This window comes from Prosopis cineraria, unplaced genomic scaffold (genome assembly GCF_029017545.1).
Source record: "Prosopis cineraria cultivar Desert tree isolate PC_DT_omini unplaced genomic scaffold, ASM2901754v1 PC1100, whole genome shotgun sequence".
NCBI classification, from domain to species: domain Eukaryota; kingdom Viridiplantae; phylum Streptophyta; class Magnoliopsida; order Fabales; family Fabaceae; genus Prosopis; species Prosopis cineraria.
This window is the reverse complement of record NW_026556425.1, coordinates 19,494-36,263: the sequence shown is the minus strand read 5'-3', so window position 1 is coordinate 36,263 and position 16,770 is coordinate 19,494. Positions and strand designations below refer to the sequence as shown.

General features: G+C 33.8%; 3 protein-coding genes across 3 annotated transcripts; all 3 read left to right on the top strand.

Annotated features, from left to right (window-relative positions):
* The first annotated feature begins 739 nt into the window (after positions 1 to 739).
* Positions 740 to 2,894, top strand: LOC129299257 (zinc finger CCCH domain-containing protein 39-like). The gene is given in 3 exon segments (XM_054937717.1): positions 740 to 1,295; positions 1,298 to 1,480; positions 2,432 to 2,894. Coding segments are annotated over 3 exon segments (948 nt in total). The 3' UTR covers positions 2,641 to 2,894.
* Positions 2,895 to 4,450: 1,556 nt separating this feature from the next.
* Positions 4,451 to 7,644, top strand: LOC129299258 (nudix hydrolase 19, chloroplastic-like). The gene is made up of 6 exons (XM_054937718.1): positions 4,451 to 5,157; positions 5,650 to 5,790; positions 5,871 to 5,975; positions 6,448 to 6,547; positions 6,962 to 7,054; positions 7,186 to 7,644. The coding sequence occupies exons 1-6, from the start codon at positions 4,549 to 4,551 to the stop codon at positions 7,440 to 7,442; spliced, it is 1,305 nt and encodes a 434-aa protein (XP_054793693.1). The 5' UTR covers positions 4,451 to 4,548; the 3' UTR covers positions 7,443 to 7,644.
* A 709-nt stretch (positions 7,645 to 8,353) lies between these two features.
* Positions 8,354 to 14,454, top strand: LOC129299256 (NADH-cytochrome b5 reductase-like protein). The gene is made up of 13 exons (XM_054937716.1): positions 8,354 to 8,777; positions 9,466 to 9,508; positions 9,847 to 9,922; positions 10,658 to 10,717; positions 10,820 to 10,870; positions 11,676 to 11,730; positions 11,832 to 11,902; positions 11,988 to 12,039; positions 12,320 to 12,397; positions 12,875 to 12,964; positions 13,303 to 13,416; positions 13,882 to 13,950; positions 14,032 to 14,454. The coding sequence occupies exons 1-13, from the start codon at positions 8,613 to 8,615 to the stop codon at positions 14,086 to 14,088; spliced, it is 981 nt and encodes a 326-aa protein (XP_054793691.1). The 5' UTR covers positions 8,354 to 8,612; the 3' UTR covers positions 14,089 to 14,454.
* The last annotated feature ends 2,316 nt before the right edge of the window (positions 14,455 to 16,770 follow it).

The window sequence follows — 16,770 nt, the reverse complement described above, 5'->3', positions numbered from 1 at the left end:
TATTATATTAATTGTTAATTAATCTATAATAATTATTTTTTTATGTGAGATATGTATTATAAGTTTTTTATAATAATAATATATAAGATGATATATGCAGGCCAAAAATAATTTTATCAAAATTACCTTAATATTGTTTGATTCTTGCGTGATTAAAGCTTCCAGATTAAGGAATCCTAACGGCTTTATGTGGGACTTAACTGTGAGGGGATTCATTGCTCTTTTGCATCTAGGTTTTGTGATAGGCGGCTAGGGTTTTGACTTTCTTTTGCTATAAATCTCTAAAACTTGCTCTTGCCTCCACTTCTTTTTATTTTCTACGAGGTAATACAGTTTTTTAGTCTTTGAGCTCCTAAATTGATCTGATTAAAACCCGAACAAATTCCAAACCTCCCAGCCACCTGTTTGATTCAATCCCAGTTTGATTCCGTACATAATATCGGTTCCTGTTAATCTTGAAATTCTTTTGATTTAATCCCTCAGAATTAGGCGTTAGCCCATACTTTGTCTGTGATTAAGTAGTCCTTTTGCTCATTCATTCCTTCAAAACATATACCATTTTCTTGAAGCAGCCATAGTTTATCGAATCCACTCAGCATTACAGGCTCTTCTACCATGGGATCCATTATCGGAGGGATCGTCGAATTCAGTACATTCTATCATCATTTATTTGATTGGATTGGATCAATTTCACCTGTGAGAATTTTGCAATGAGTTTTCCTGATCATCACTCTGGCTCATGCTATCGCCGCTACCATTTGCGGCGGACGAAGATTCCAATGGAAGGTGGCCGCAATTCCCAATCAACAACGAACTATTCGATTCACGTTCAACATTTGATCATCTTCCTCCGTTTCAAGCGGCCCAGAACATCCGAAAGCAGTCACTTCGATCACTCGCCATTCCCCCCGCCAGGATGCACCACCTTCAAAATCCTCCGACAAACAGAGGAGGAACGAGCCACATTTTTTACAAGACTCGCCCTTGTGCTAAATTCAAAATGGGCACCTGTAGGAACGGCGAGAATTGCAATTTTGCTCATGGCGAAGAGGACATGAGGCAGCCACCACCAAATTGGCAGGCACTTGTTGGTTTGCGCGATGAAGAACGGCCGTCTGGAAACTGGGACGATGACCAAAAAATCATACATAAGATGAAGCTGTGCAAGAAGTATTACAATGGTGAGGAATGTCCTTATGGTGAAAGGTGCAATTTTCTTCATGAAGACCCGTCCAAGTTCAGGGATGATGCAGGGAGGAGCAGGGAGAGCTCAGCTATAAGCCTTGTGGCTAATGGATCTCCAAGTCGCACTTGAATGGCCCTAATAATTCAGACAATAATAAGACTGTCAACTCTGGTTGTGATGGTTTTAGAACAAATGGGAAGGCTCCTTTCTGGAAGACCAAGTTATGTAGCAAGTGGGAGACAACAGGACAGTGCCCTTTCGGCGATAAATGTCATTTTGCTCATGGACAAGCAGGTTTGTGCTTCAGATATGATGCAGAGGCACTTTAAATCACACATACACTTCCATTTTCATGTTTGTTTGATTATGTCCTAGCCTTGCGGTCATGCTTAGGGGTACTGACATTGTAACCCCAAAAAAAAAAAAAATCTGCTCATGTTTATGCCCATGTATCATTTCCTTTTGAGTAAAATTGTTGACATCCTAACCTTTAGAAAGGAATCTTTGTCGCGTTAGACTGTTACTGATATTTTGAATTACATTTGACATTCTGAATCCAAATTTATGATGTTATACCTCAACCTTTTCGATTAATGACATTAATGTCTTAATCTTTAAAAAGATAGTGTCTTTCGTTTTAAATTTTTAGTGATGTTTTAAATTACATATGATTGCACGTTGATTAAATTATAGGTGAATCTTTTAAATTTTTTCATGGATCCATGTTACATTTTAAAATGTCTTTCATTCTAGTGGTTTGAGAGTGTAAATTACACTTGAATCTTAAATACTTATTACCTTACGCTAAAAGCTTTTGTGTTCATGTTCGAGTCTATAACTTTTTAGCAAATGCATTAACAGATGTTATTCTTATCACAATTATAACATTGCTAGATTATACTTTTGAGGTCGTACGTTCACCGGACCAATGGGCAAGATAATTATGTTTATAATTGTTGGAATTCTCTTATTAGCATGGGTGGATTGCATTTGTGTTTGGCCTTTGGCGTTTGCTGATAGAAGAGATGCATCTAATGGACTTTATTTGTTAAAATCTGTATCTCCATTTAGACATGAATTGCTTCCATGATTATCACATGATTAGGACATCAAGTATCACTCTTGATAATCAGATATTAGATGTCTTCAAATCTCATCTGAGTTTTGAAATTTGAAGTAAAAACCTTTTAACTAAAATTGATTTAGTTATCTATTGACTTCTGATGCTCTATGCTATCAAATTAGAGTTACAAGCGCCTTGTGGACGCGGTGAAGCAGAAGCTATAGGAGCACAATCAATTCCAATAAATGATATAACTCCTATAAACACTGCAAGTATACTTGATTCAAAAGAAGAGGAGCAGAACAAGAAGAATTTGCTGAAGTGGAAAATAAATAAGAAGGTCAATCGAATTTATGGTGATTGGCTCGATGATTTTCCATTTCCAAGGTAGGTAGTGGGATAGCTAGAGTTTGAATCTTGGAAAGTTTGCTTTCCGTGAAATTTTGATAATATGGGGTCACTTATGCTTGGTGATCACTTCATTGGTTTATTTATTTTCTTCTTTTTTTATGGGTTTCGATAGTTAATTTTTTGTTCAAAAGGGTCCATTGTATTTCTAATGGGTTGAGATGATTCTCCAAGTTTTAAGGGCATGCTCTGAACAAATCATGTATTCAATTTCTATTTTATATATGAAAATATGATTATTCAAATGGCATAGCCTTTAAATCTAGCTCTTTTATTGAAGATTCTAGTAGCATGTTTTCATACGTCGACATCTTTCTCTTCCTTGATACATGGGGGTCTGGGATTAATCCCTAAGTGGTTCAAGAAAAAATATTCTATGAAAATTAATCTTCAAATTGTGAAAATATAATGCCTTCAATTTACAGGCGAAAAAGCAAACAAATTGCATTCTCAATATTCTTATTAAAATATGTGAAAAAATATTTAAGAAATAAAAAATCTATTTTTTTTTCTAAAATTGCAAATCATTGATGAATTTCTCATTTGCCAACAATTCATAGATGACTTATGACTTGTAAATAAAGATGATTGATATATGAATATGGAGTAATTGAATAGTTGTGTAGTGCAAAAATTGGTCTTCAATATGATAAAAAAAAATTAAAAGTATTTAATTTTTTTAATTTTACCTCTTATTTATTTATTATGATTTAAATTTTTAGATAATGATTTATTATATTTATTAACTCAAAAGTTACATATTTTTGAATAAATTTAAAAACACAACTATATTTTTTAATAAGTACAAAGATTAAATTTATTTTATATTAAAGACCAATTTGACATGAGTACACCTATTTATTTTTTGGTGTAAAAGAATGGAAAGAGACTGTATAACAAACAGATAACAAAGAGATTTTTTGATTCCTATCCCAAGGTGAATCAGGACCCTTTGCCCCTATCTGGTACATGTTATTAGGGGGTTGGGATTGAGATTGAGATTGAAACAAAATTTAGGTAATATCATTTTTGACATATTTGGCATGAAACATTCAACAATTCTTAGGTTTGTTTAGTCTCATTTAAGTGAAAATATTCAAACACACCACTCCTTGATATTGTAAAATTATTATGGGATTAAAATTTTCTTAATTGAAATGCCTTTGTAAAAATATCTAAATTTTCTCCTCTCTCAAAAAATTTTAGTACTTCACCTTCTTTTTTTGCCATTGATAACTTCTAGCACTCCACCTTCTTTTTTTGTCATCAACGACCTTTGGCCATTCACCTTGCTTCTCCTCCGTTGGCAACAATTCCTTTATTGATCACCATCGCAACATGAAGCGCTCTTTTCCATTTCTTTTGTTGATCTCATCTCACATGCGCATCTCTATCAATCCACCTCTATCAATCAATCTCCATCATCACATAACATTGCAAGGCTTCATCTTTGGAGCAAAAAGTGATTGCAGCAAGCAAGCAGAGAGCGAGAGTGAGCAAGGAAAAGGGAGGGATGGGTTTAATTGCCCGCAACAGAAAATATGATTTTTTAGGGTTACAAATTTTTTTTAATTATATAAGGTATTGTGATATTTTCATAATTTATATTTAATTATAACATAAAATAAAAAAAGTATTTTTTATAATTAATATTTCATATTAAATATAATTTTAAAACTTTATTTTTCAATTCCAATCTCAATTTTAATATCAATGCGAATCTCAACCCTTCCAAACTTGAGCACGTGTATAAAAAAGGGCCTTATTATCGGTAACAAAGTCAGCATCGTCACTCTTGACACGGCATAATTCGAAGGGGAGTAACCACGGGCACTTCCCGTTACCTTCCATTCTTCTTCCTTCAACACATACCTCTGCTCAATGCAAGAAAATGATAGAGGTTCTCCCCTTTCCTTCATCCTCTGCCATCTCCTCCATAATTCCCGCTTCACTCCACATCTTCACTCTATCCAGAGCTTTCTCACCGTACAAGGCTTCCCTCACCACCATGTCCATAAACTTGCACCCTCCTGCCTACGCTGACAATACGCCATTATCCAGACCCCCCAAAGCTAGTGACCCCTTTTCACCCACCGGAGCTCTTGAATACCTGAAATTTCAACTTTCTGCGCCCACTCAACCTTCACCCACCCCACGTTTAAAGGTTTTGCCTTTCAGAAACGGGAGGCCCTTAGCCTCTTCTTCGACGGCTCACTCCAGAGATTCCCAGCAAATTTGGCATCTGGGTTGGATCAATTTGGGTGATCTCAAGGGGCTTTTGGAAATTTCTAGTGGACGATTGAGCGGAGACTCTTTGGTGTACGTAGGCTCGTGTTCAGAAGACGACGTCGTTTACTGGGCAGTTGACGTTTCTTCTGAGAGTGGCTTGTTGGCTGTATTAGGAAGCAAGAACTTATGTTTCGTGGACCTGAGATCGCTCATGGTTGCCTCCGATTGGTCGGACTTGCAAGCGATGGGTAACTTGGCTATTGCTGGTCGTGTAAGTTATGCTCTTTCGCTCCTTCTTCGTATAATTTGTTTTTGTCGTTTCATCTTAACCATAAGAGCCAACCTTAGCCTTTGCAGTAATTTATGTGAGTTTTCCTTCAGCTATTTCAAAAGTATTACCTTGTGTTTTATGATTGTACCGGGTTAGAACTGTCTTCTAAATTGGAATTCTGAAATTAGCTAAGCTGCTTCTTTTGGCTAAACAAGCTAAGGAACCTGTTCACATTAATATTCGCCCTCTTTTGTTTTACTATTCCATTTATGTTTTAGCTTGACTTCAGTAAAGCAGAGATGATTTTAATCTTTCTTACTAGTCCAAACACTATTAGAAGCTGCACTCGCTTGTGGATTTCTCTTATTCGTTGGCAATGCACATTAAACATGCAAAAAAGTGGCTTGCAAGTAGATAGCTTTGCCATTTTATCGATTTTTAGTCTATGATACATGTATGATCAGTGTCTCTCTAATTGCTGGGTTTGGCCAGGCCAGGGCGCTGCTAGAATGGCATAATATATCACAATTTTGTGGACATTGTGGAGAGAAAACAGTCACTATAGAAGCTGGGAGGCGGAAGCAATGTTCAAAGGAATCGTGCCGACAGAGGATATATCCACGAGTTGACCCGGTTTGCTATTGTTCTTAGTGGTGATTAATCAATAGAGGTGAGTGTTTTGCTGATTTCCCTGATTATGTGATTTTATGCAGGTGGTCATTATGTTAGTCATTGATCGAGAGAATGACAGCATCCTTTTGGGTCGAAAATCAAGCTTTGTCCCTAGAATGTGGAGCTGCTTAGCAGGTTTCATAGAGGTAGATGTCTTCGTCAACTTTAAGACTATTCATTTTGTTGGGACTCAAACGCTGCTATTGTACCTTCAAACAATACGGCTTATTCCCATCATTAAATCTGAACTGATTAAATATGAGGGAAAATCATTTAAGTACAACAATAGCAAATGGGATAAAAGATGGTAGTAATTAAAAAAAAAAAAAAAGACAGTCTCCTGTCTGGGATTTTAGAAAAACTCTGTTCTGTGTCGTCTGAAATTTAGAGCTTCTTTTCATTCTTGTAATTGGTAAGCATTGTGGGTGCAGACGGACAAAAAAAGTTACTAGGATTTGAACTGTCGAAAGTTTCACTTTCTCCTAACAAGGGAAAAGTGATGCCACTCAAAACAGGTTTCATTGGCTTGAGGATCAATTGTATGCATGGAAATTAGTCGTTTCAGAACTAATTTATTTTTCAACATTCTGTAAGCTTATATGCTCATGCTGCATTCAGCCAGGGGAAAGTTTGGAGGAGGCTGTGAGAAGAGAAACATGGGAAGAGACAGGTGTTGAAGTGGGAGATGTTGTGTATCACAGTTCTCAGCCGTGGCCTGGTATAACTTATGATGCACGTCTTAAAGTTAATGTAACTGCAAACTGTGATGTTTCTGTCAAGACGAAGGGCAGAGAAGGGAGATATTCATTCTTCTTCCATCTTTACTATGACATGCGGGAACATTGGGAACCGTTGGAAACCCCCAGCTGGTTGGATAATCTTCATAATTCATACTCGTAACCTACCTAAATGATTGATTTCTTGAAAATGCTTGAGACTCTGAATCTGAAAGTAGTAACTTTTCCCCTTAGCATGTTAAGAATTAGAAGCTGTTAGGCACAAATTAACATGAACTGGTATAATGGATGACTAGACATGATCTTGTTTGTATATTTCTTACGAGAATTTTAATTACATGCTTCTCCCTACTTCTGTCAATTGATAATGTTTTCTCCATTGGCTTTGTTCCTAGTTGGACCAAGTAGCATGTCATGCCAGCTGATGGTTGGGTTCTTTGCATATGCAAAATCGCTTGACATAAATGTGGACAACAAGGAGTTAGAAGGTACCTTGACTGCATTTAGCTTTACATTATTAGGTTCTTCAATGAACCCTAAAGAAAATAAAAAATCTTACCAAGTTTTGTTCCTTCTTTGCTTTGCTTTTGTTTACTTGATCTGCAAATTGCATGGGTAGATGCTCAGTGGTACAGTAGAGAAGCTGTTAGAGAAGCATTGACAGTAGCAGAGTACAAGAAAGCCCAAAGAACTGCAGCATCAAAGGTAGAACAAATGTGTAAGGGAGTGGAGAAAAGTCACAGCCTGACTGCAGATTTTAACGTGGAAAGTGGTGAACTTGCTTCCATGTTTGTCCCTGGACCCCATGCAATAGCCCATCATCTGATTTCCTCTTGGGCCTTCCAAGATTTACCTACTGGTATTCCTTGCCGTTGACACCAACCTGCTGGTTCTTCTGTCTCCAAGTTTGTGGAATTGTCTGAAATTCGTTTGTGTTATATTTCTCTCCTACTTGTTGTACAGATTTTGCACCTCTTGACTGGGAGAGATCTAGTCATATTTTGCAGTCTGCTTTACTATTTCCTCACATAGAGATTATTCTATAGTGGACACGTTCTTACTTTGGTTTCTTGTCTTAGTTTCAATTTCAATGTAAATATCTTTCTTGGCTTAACTAAAATCAAAATAATAATTAGTTATAGAACAAATAATTAAGTCATGAACAATATGACCTTGCTACAAAGTTTCTATCATGGACAAAATGTAACTAAATTTACATAAACATTTACATGTTATGTTATTATTGAAAATTATAAAAAAAGGCATGAACACTATCCAACCAATATATTGCATGAAAAATGATTCCATCCGATTTTATATATAAAGTGGATAAAATTATTTTTTTAGCTCTATTTATAAAGTATGGCACTAAATTTTTATCGTATGTTTCTCCTTTTACTTTCTATTAAATATTAGTAAAAATGTATGTAATTAATATATATATATATATATTTAATAAAAATATTTTTAAGAGAGCTAATAAATTTTAAAGTTTTTTAAGAAGTAATTTTTTTTTAATCAACAAACATGTAGCTTAATTGGTAAGTGATTGTGTTAACTTCACTAATAATCTCAAATTTAAATTATAAGTATGCAGTTATATTAAATATTTATTGGGAGAATTTTATTATTAGCATCGTACCTGGCTCAACCCTTAAATAATAGGTGACAAAAAGGGAGAAGTAATTTTTTTATATATAATAAGTAGTTTTTCAATATTCAGATATTTATTTTCAAGACATGTCCGTTCATCCTGCGCAATGGGACGATGTTGCGACTTGCGAGAGTTACTCCATTAAAATGGTGCGCGCTCTGACATGGCCCAATATGGCATCAACCAAGCCAGTGATCCATCATCCATCACATTCTCGAATAGATTCATCACTTTCTCGCCCCACCCGGTCGCCCCCCAACAAAGGGAAGGCCCTCCTTGTTACTTAGCAGTCGGTCCCCTCTAAAGTTGGAGACTTGAGTTAGAGCCTAGAGCCCTCATTGAGTCATTCCACGACATCACTTGGATTCGTTTCTTGCCTCAGCAAACTGAAAATGTCAACTTTTTTCCGAAGGCTGGCAAGAGCCACTCCGATTTCTTTCACAAATCTCGGTGGCCATTCCAAATCCAGTCACACTGAGTTTCGCGTTCCTTTTGGTGCAATTGCTGCGATCAGCGGTGGATTCTCCTACTTTTACTACTATTCGTCACCCGACCTGGTAATTTCTTATTATATTCTCAGTTTGGGTTTTCTCCTGCTGGGAATTTCTTATGATATCTTGCTCTTTTTTTTTCCCCACATTTGATCGCTAAAGCGGTGTGCAGCAGTTGTTTGCTTGCTCAATTGCTGCTCTGTAATGTGAAATATATTACGGAACATAAGTTGTCATTCTAGTGGATCAAATTGAAGAGTTGTTTTCTATGGATCAAATTGCGCTTGCTTATTTTTTGTGTATATGTTCGGATTGTTGGCGGCTCGAAAAGAGAGCTTATAGTATTTGAAGAAGTTTGTTGCGCTCAAACCTATTGGGCCGATCATTCGGTGGATGAAAATTAGTGTCCCTGAAGCCTGAGAGATATATGGGAAGAAAGAAATGAAGGAATAAGAAATTACGGATAGAGAATTGTAAAATGTCAGATGTGATTAGGATTGAGCTGTTAATGAGATGAATTTAATTAGTTGGAACAATGTTGTCTGATAGTCATGAATAATGTATGCTTAATATTTGGTTCGAATATTTTGCGAGGGACAGCATCATAATCAAAAGTTTTTTTTTTCCAAAAAAAAAAATCTTAAATGTGTAATTTGTCTGAAATAACTGCACTTTGTTTTTATTTTACTTGAATAGCTTGTTCTTGTATCAGTTCATGTCATGATCAGAGTACTCAAGTGATGTCCATTTGCAGGTTCATTTGGAAGAAATAAAAGAAGAGAAAAGTCAAAATATTGGTGAGTGTCCTATTCCTCTGTTGGTGACCAACGTATCACACAAGCACCAGCTTACATGAATATAATTATTTGTAACTGCCCATCATGGGTACAAATTTACAGCGAGAACTATTTATTGTTATGACTTGTCATTATAATGATTCATGAATGGACGTAAGAGTCCTAAAGTCAATATTCAAGAAACATTATGGGAACTGTTTGTTTCGAGAACAAATATTGTGGCAAAGATATTTCTCTTTTTTATAAATTTTTTCTTGGTTTATGGCACATGGTAGTTGAATTTGTTTTATTTCAAGGATTTCATAAAGAAGATTGAGGATTTCTTCTTGTCATTTCAGCTTTGGTTCCTGATAAATGGATCGAATTTAAGTTGCAAGACACTGCCAGGGTTAGTCACAATTCCAAGTTATTCAGGTATACTGTATAGGACAAACACAAATTATAAATTTGTTTTGCATACTTTTTTGATCAGCTGCACAATGTATGATGTTAAAGGTATTAATCACTATCTGATTTAGAAGTGTGATGCTGTTTTTCTTTTCATTGTCCTCTGACTTTGTTGACTCATGTCACTCAGTTTTCAAATAAAAGTATGTAATCCACATGAAATGTCCCTCCTGGTATCCAATTAGCACTTTCCTTAGCAAAGTCATCATGCTATATCCTTTGTGACGTGCAGCTTAAGTTAATGTTCAGTCTTTCTGGGGGAAGTTGGGTATACATCAGTATCTCCATGAGGGAAGCAATTCAGAAAAATATTTCAGTCTAGACTGCAAATGCAATGGCCTAAAATATATATCTTGAGCATCATCTTTTTGGCATTATATGTGCTGTTAATATTGAAGCATTGGTACTTATCACATCTCTTTTATAGATTTTTGTTATTTTATTTGTTCCTCAGTAATTCTTTTGAACCGTATGAGGATAACTAATTTGTTTATCATATAATGTGTGCCAAGGTCCACGGCTTAAGTATAAAGTGCTATCAATTAATCAATGTTGAATTTTATTATGAATTGTATACTTCAAACAGTAAAATGGAATCAAGCTTTTCATAATTATATGACTTTCATGTATGTAAATGCCTCTCTTGGTGTGATACTGTGGCCTACCTTTTCTTTTAGCATAACTCTCCTCTCTGTATTTCAGGTTTTCATTTGACCCTGATAAGAAGCTGGGTTTGGATGTTGCCTCTTGCATCCTTACAAGGTTTATTATACTGTTTATAATTCATATGGTTTAAAAATAGACTGTGGAATTTTAGATTGTGTTTCACTGTGCTGTGCCCTCAAATCATCCCTGAAATTGCAGGGCTCCATTGGGGCAAGATGCTGAAGGAAAACCAAAATATGTCATTCGTCCGTAAGTTTCTTTTCTTTTCTTTTCTTTTCTTTTTTTTTTTTTGGCTGACAGTGATTACTTTGTTGAGCCACTTTGAATCTTATAGCGTAAAGTTCATTTTGTGAGCTGTGTATTCTTACACCATTACCACATCCCCTCCACTGGTAGGAATGTAACAAAGATTTACCTTACACTAGCACCAGAAAAGAGAGTAGCAATGACTATGCTTTATAACATATTGCCTTGAAGGCTGCTAAGATTTTATCCTCCTATTACAAGAGCTAGTTGTGTGTTGGCCTATTTTCTTTGTATTCTTTTTTGCGGAGTTGGAGGTGATATGATGGTGTTAAAACATCTGAAAATAAGGAAGCAAGGAATAGAGTTCTCCAGGATATTGACTCTGGCACAATCAGCAAATAAGGAAGCATCAAACTAAAAAGTAAAAGAAATGCTGCTACTATGATTTACAATCATGACCTATTCTTGCTTTTCTTTCATTTCATATCTTGTAATACACTTCTAACGTGGAATGTATTTGCATGTTATAATTAGTCGCTTGAATATAATCTAAAACTGACTTTAGTCTTTGTTATTGTACGGAATTATTTTTTTACTATAATAAGAGTCTAATTTTGTTGAAGTAAAGGATGGAAGTACCCACCCAGTGGGATAAGGCTTGTTATTGTTGTTGGAAAGATGGAAGTGGAAGTCTGAGAAGAATAAAGCTCTAAAGCTTGCTTTTAATTTGGATGTCATGTTTTAGATACTTTAATTTCTTTGCTTATTGATTTAATATTTAAGAAGGCATTTATGTTTCATACCCCAGGTATACTCCTATATCAGATCCAGAATCTAAGGGATACTTTGATTTGTTGATCAAGGTATGTCACTCATCGAGGGAATTACAGTTCAAGTTTTGTTGTTCATTATAGTACACAACTGAAAGAGCTGCTTGAGTGCTTTATGTTTCAAATTGTTGCAGGTGTATCCTGAAGGAAAAATGAGTCAGCATTTTGCCAGCTTAAAACCAGGCGATGTGGTTGAAGTGAAAGGGTATATCATTTGCAATAGCCTTGAAGGATTGACTGAATACTTTTCTTGCCTTAACTTTATTTGTGAATGTTATTGCTTTTCCCAGGCCCATTGAAAAGCTCCGATATACTCCCAACATGAAGAAGCATATTGGCATGGTAAGTCTCTTGATTATGGCTTTCATTGGCAGTGATGAAAACTGGGATTCAGCATTGAACTGTTGATTATCATGATTTAGAATTTTAGATTCGTCAGTGCTCTCTGTGTGTGTGTGTGTGTGTTGTAACCATGTTTGCAAATCTGGTGGAGTGTCCAACTCGTAGTTGTTAATGGCAGGTTGCATGTGGTGCAGCGCTTGCCATGTAACACTTATCTATCTAAATTCTCAAGCTATGCATATTTGGTCTTTATTAATCTGCTTTTTATTGTGCCACTGAGATTGCTGGAGGCACAGGAATTACTCCAATGCTTCAGGTAATTGAAGCTATATTGAAGAATCCTGATGACAAAACTCAGGTAGGCTATGGGTCTCTTTGTTCACTCGATCTGTCCATAACTTTTCCTAAATATTTTCTAAAATTAGATTGTGAACTAAATATTTTTCTTTTTAATTATGAAGCGATATCAGTACATCAAATTATATGCATATGTCTTAGGGTGTATCTGCCCATCTCATCATCGTCAACAAGGTGGTGATTGGTCAAAGAACCAGAAATTACCAGGCAAATTATGAGATATAGTGGCCAAAATATAAGCACATTCTGTGGCCTTCCAGTAAAGAAACTTAACAGATATTCCAAGTCTTGAGTGAGCTAACCATTTTATGATCAATATTTTAGTTTTGATTTATTGAAAGTTTTTAGGAAATTTGACTCTTGTTTTCCAAAATACCGTAGGGGTCATTTTCTTTATGCAAAGTTCTTTTCTTTTGTTATTCTAATAAACAAGAGAAAATCATAATTCATAGCATATGTTGGCCTTTTACCTTTACAGATATCATTGCTTTATGCTAATATCTCTCCAGATGACATCCTACTCAAACAAAGGCTTGATGTTTTAGCAACTAGCCATCCGAACTTAAAGGTAATGTCATTTTCTAACTACTCTTTTGATCGTATTTATAAATTACTTCCAATATGTTTTCTAGAACTAAATGAAATTTTAAAACTCATTAATTATGTCTAAAAATTTAACAAGTTTCCAGCTTTGCCTTATTGAATATACATGCTTTAATGGTGCACTTCCCCTCACCAACATTTAATGGGGAGTAAAAAAGAAAATTTATAACTAAAGTTTAATGATGTGATGTAAATAGGAAAAAAAAAATCTCTCTGCCTTATAAATAAGACTGGAGATAGTAGTTACTATTTATGCTCTAAAGTCAAATTTCATTAATCAAATCTTCTTGAAAAAATTTTCAGGTATTCTACACTGTAGACATTCCAACGAAGAATTGGAGAGGTGGTGTAGGTTACATATCAAAGGACATGGCTCAAAAAGGCTTACCTGCTCCTAGTGATGATACTCTTGTCCTTGTAAGTTTTTGCTTTTGCAAACATGTCCATAAAAGATTCTAAATAAGATTTGGCACTTTCTTTGTTGCCACTTTTCATACATAGAAACAATTTGAACCTCCAAGGCATATATGTTTTAGCATCCCTATTATGAAATTTTGGAACTTCTGTACCTATCACGAGCCCCTTCCAAATGAGGGCCCATCACAGATATTCTGCTTTCCAAGCTCCAGAAGGCTTATGCACTTAATCTTGATCTCCACCGAAAGATTTAGTATAATCATTGACTTATGACAAGATTTAAGATTATTTGAATCTTTCTGGGACATCATTAAGTGATACTTTTCTTATAAGTTCGTCGTCATGAGTCAGTTATTTTATTTCCTGGTCAGGCATTGATTTATTCTTGTTATTGGAAAAGCTATTATTAGAATTGTTATTGTTTCAAACATTTTCGACTGATGTGACCTATTCCTGCACGAGAAGGTATGTGGACCCCCAGGTATGATGCAACATGTATCTGGTGAAAAGGCTAAAGACTGGACCCAAGGAGAGGTATAAAATTGTTACGTTTTAGTTGTTTGCGTGACCGAGTTTGTCCGAATCTGAGTGCTCTTTCTGGGTGATTATCTGCAGGTTTCTGGCATACTCAAAGAGCTTGGATACACTGAGCAAATGGTTTATAAATTTTGAGAAATATGAGATTGTAGCATCTGATTTGACTATGGGTGCGGAATTTGTAGGATGAAGTCATTTTCTCAGGAACAACGGCTGGCCGCGGATGAATTCAAACTTTGAAGTCCTGAAATGCATAACATGGATAGAGAAATGATGATTGTTGGCCTTTTGAATTCTGAAAATTTTGTAGCTGGCAATTTGGTTGTTCATGGCCTGAGCCTGTGACGGTCAATAAAGGGTAATTCCCTTTTAGGGTTAACTTACACTCCCCACTGTTAAAACATCTTTTTTAAGAAAATTCAGGTGCAGTTTTTAATGTCTCTTCCAAAATTTCTAATAAAATCATGAAGCTATATATTTTTATAGCTTGGTTTTAAATTATTTTTATTGAAGAATTTAGTAGTGAATATTTCAATAGTATTTTTACTATGAGTTGCCTTGCTTTGTCTTATTGTGCTGCAATGTTCATGCCCAAAAAAAGAAGAATGAATGATAAAAAGATCTTAAAATGACTAATTAATTCAAATTAAATTTTAAGTGTCAAACTTCAAAATGAATTTGTAACTTATTTTTTAAATTTTAATGTGGTTGAAGAAAAAAAAAATTATTTTTTTTGTTAAAATTTGAAATATAAATTATAAATTCATCACAATAGAGTTGTAAAATTAAGAAATTGAATTATAAATTTTTAAAATTTAACATTTAAAATTTAATTTGAATTAATTAAATTTTTTTAAAAGCTTTATGTTATTCTCCCAAAAAAGTACGAGTTGTGTGGCATTGATATCATCTTCAATGGAGTACTTTTGTAGAGGTTTAATTTTAAATCAAAATCAATATAGTATGAAAATATAAATCAAGGGATTGAATTAAACACACACTTTGATAGAAAATCAATTAAACGTTTTTCACTCTCTCTTTTTGAGTATCAAGCAGGGCAAAATCAGTTTTTTTCATGCAAGTAAACCTGAACTTAGAAATGTTCTTCAATCACTTCGTTGATAAAAGTGGAATGACACAAAAAAAAAAAAAAAAAAAAATAGCATGCCCACGTGCAAAGATGACACGCACAGATCAAAAAACGCTCTTTGTTTTTAAAAATATGAAGTGTTCTTTTTTAAAATTTTAATTTAACTTGTCATTTATAAATGCATATTTGTCTATTCACTAACAAAATTTGTCAATGATAACTTCTATAAGTTCTTTTTTATGCTTGTTAGTTGTTATAATATGAAGTGGATTTTTTAAAATCGTAACATAGCTTGTCATTTTAATAAGGCATAGTTGTAAATTTATTAGAAGAACCTATTAACAATATTTTCTAGAAATTCAATTTTGTTGACTTGTTATAATATGAGGTAGAATTGTTAAAATTCTAACTTAACTTGTTAAGTTGTCATCTCAATATCTATTAATTCACCAGCAAAACTTGTCAAAAATATTGTTTGTATATTCAATATTATTGATTTGTTATAATATAAAGTAAACTTGTTAACATCCTAAAACGTAACTCGTCCTTTTAGTACATGTACTTGTGAATTTTATGAGAATTTGTTAATAATACTTTTTATATGTTTAATCTTGTTGATTTGTTAAAAAATGGAATGTACTTGTTAAAACCATTATTTTGTTTATTTTTAAAGAATACTTTGTATGTCATTAAAAAAAAGTAAAAATAACTATTATTATTGCTCTTATTTAAATTAAAATTAGAATATAAGACATAGCAGTTCTTTTTTATTACTCATAGTGTCTCCTATTAAACGATTCAATATTAAATATAAGTATCTCTCTCAATAAAAATTTTAATTTTAATTTATTATGTAGTAAGAGATTAGTTTTTTTTTTTTTAACAAAACTTGAATTTTCTTGGCATGAGACATGGTAATTCTTATTTACAAAATGACCCACTTTTGAATCTGCCCCTACTTGTTTTGGACGAAGCCCCACTTTTTAATCTAAAACTGTGAAGGTTAAAGTTGCTCACTTGAGCCAAGGAATGGCATCATTATAAGGCATAGATTTCCACCATCTTTGGCGCTAACTATAAGAGGCCAGTGGAATGCTATACCCTATTTGGCTGTTCATCTTTCTTCGTAACCACCCCGCCTCTTGACGAAAAATTTCACCCTGGGCCCACACCCCTTTTGTTCAGTATCATTATCATCGTAAAAATTATTTTTTTTTAATAACTTATTTTAAGATTTCAACAAAGTGCCTTATATATCACTCACTCCATTTCAAATTAAAAAATATTTTTAAATAAAATTATACATATTGATAAAATTTATTAAATATACTTTATAACTTTATTTTTTTAAAACTAAAAAATATATTTCATTTAATATTTATTTATAAAAAAACATTAAAGAAAGAGAACATATAAAAAAGATAATATAAAAAATGTATCATTAATAAAATTTTATTTTGTAAAAAAATTTTTGTATCTAATAATTTGGGATTGAGGAAGTCAAATATATTATATTCCATTTAAAATATAAGATATTTTTAATTATGATGTGAATATTAAGTAAAGTAGTTAAAAGTAATTTATATCATTAAAATAGTAAAAAAAATGTTACTATTTTTAAAGATTATCCTCCAGTTAAAATCAATCTACCTTAATTACTTTTACTTTTTTCCCCTTATATAATATTTCTCTATAATATATACTAGGTAATTAACAAGGGCGTTTGT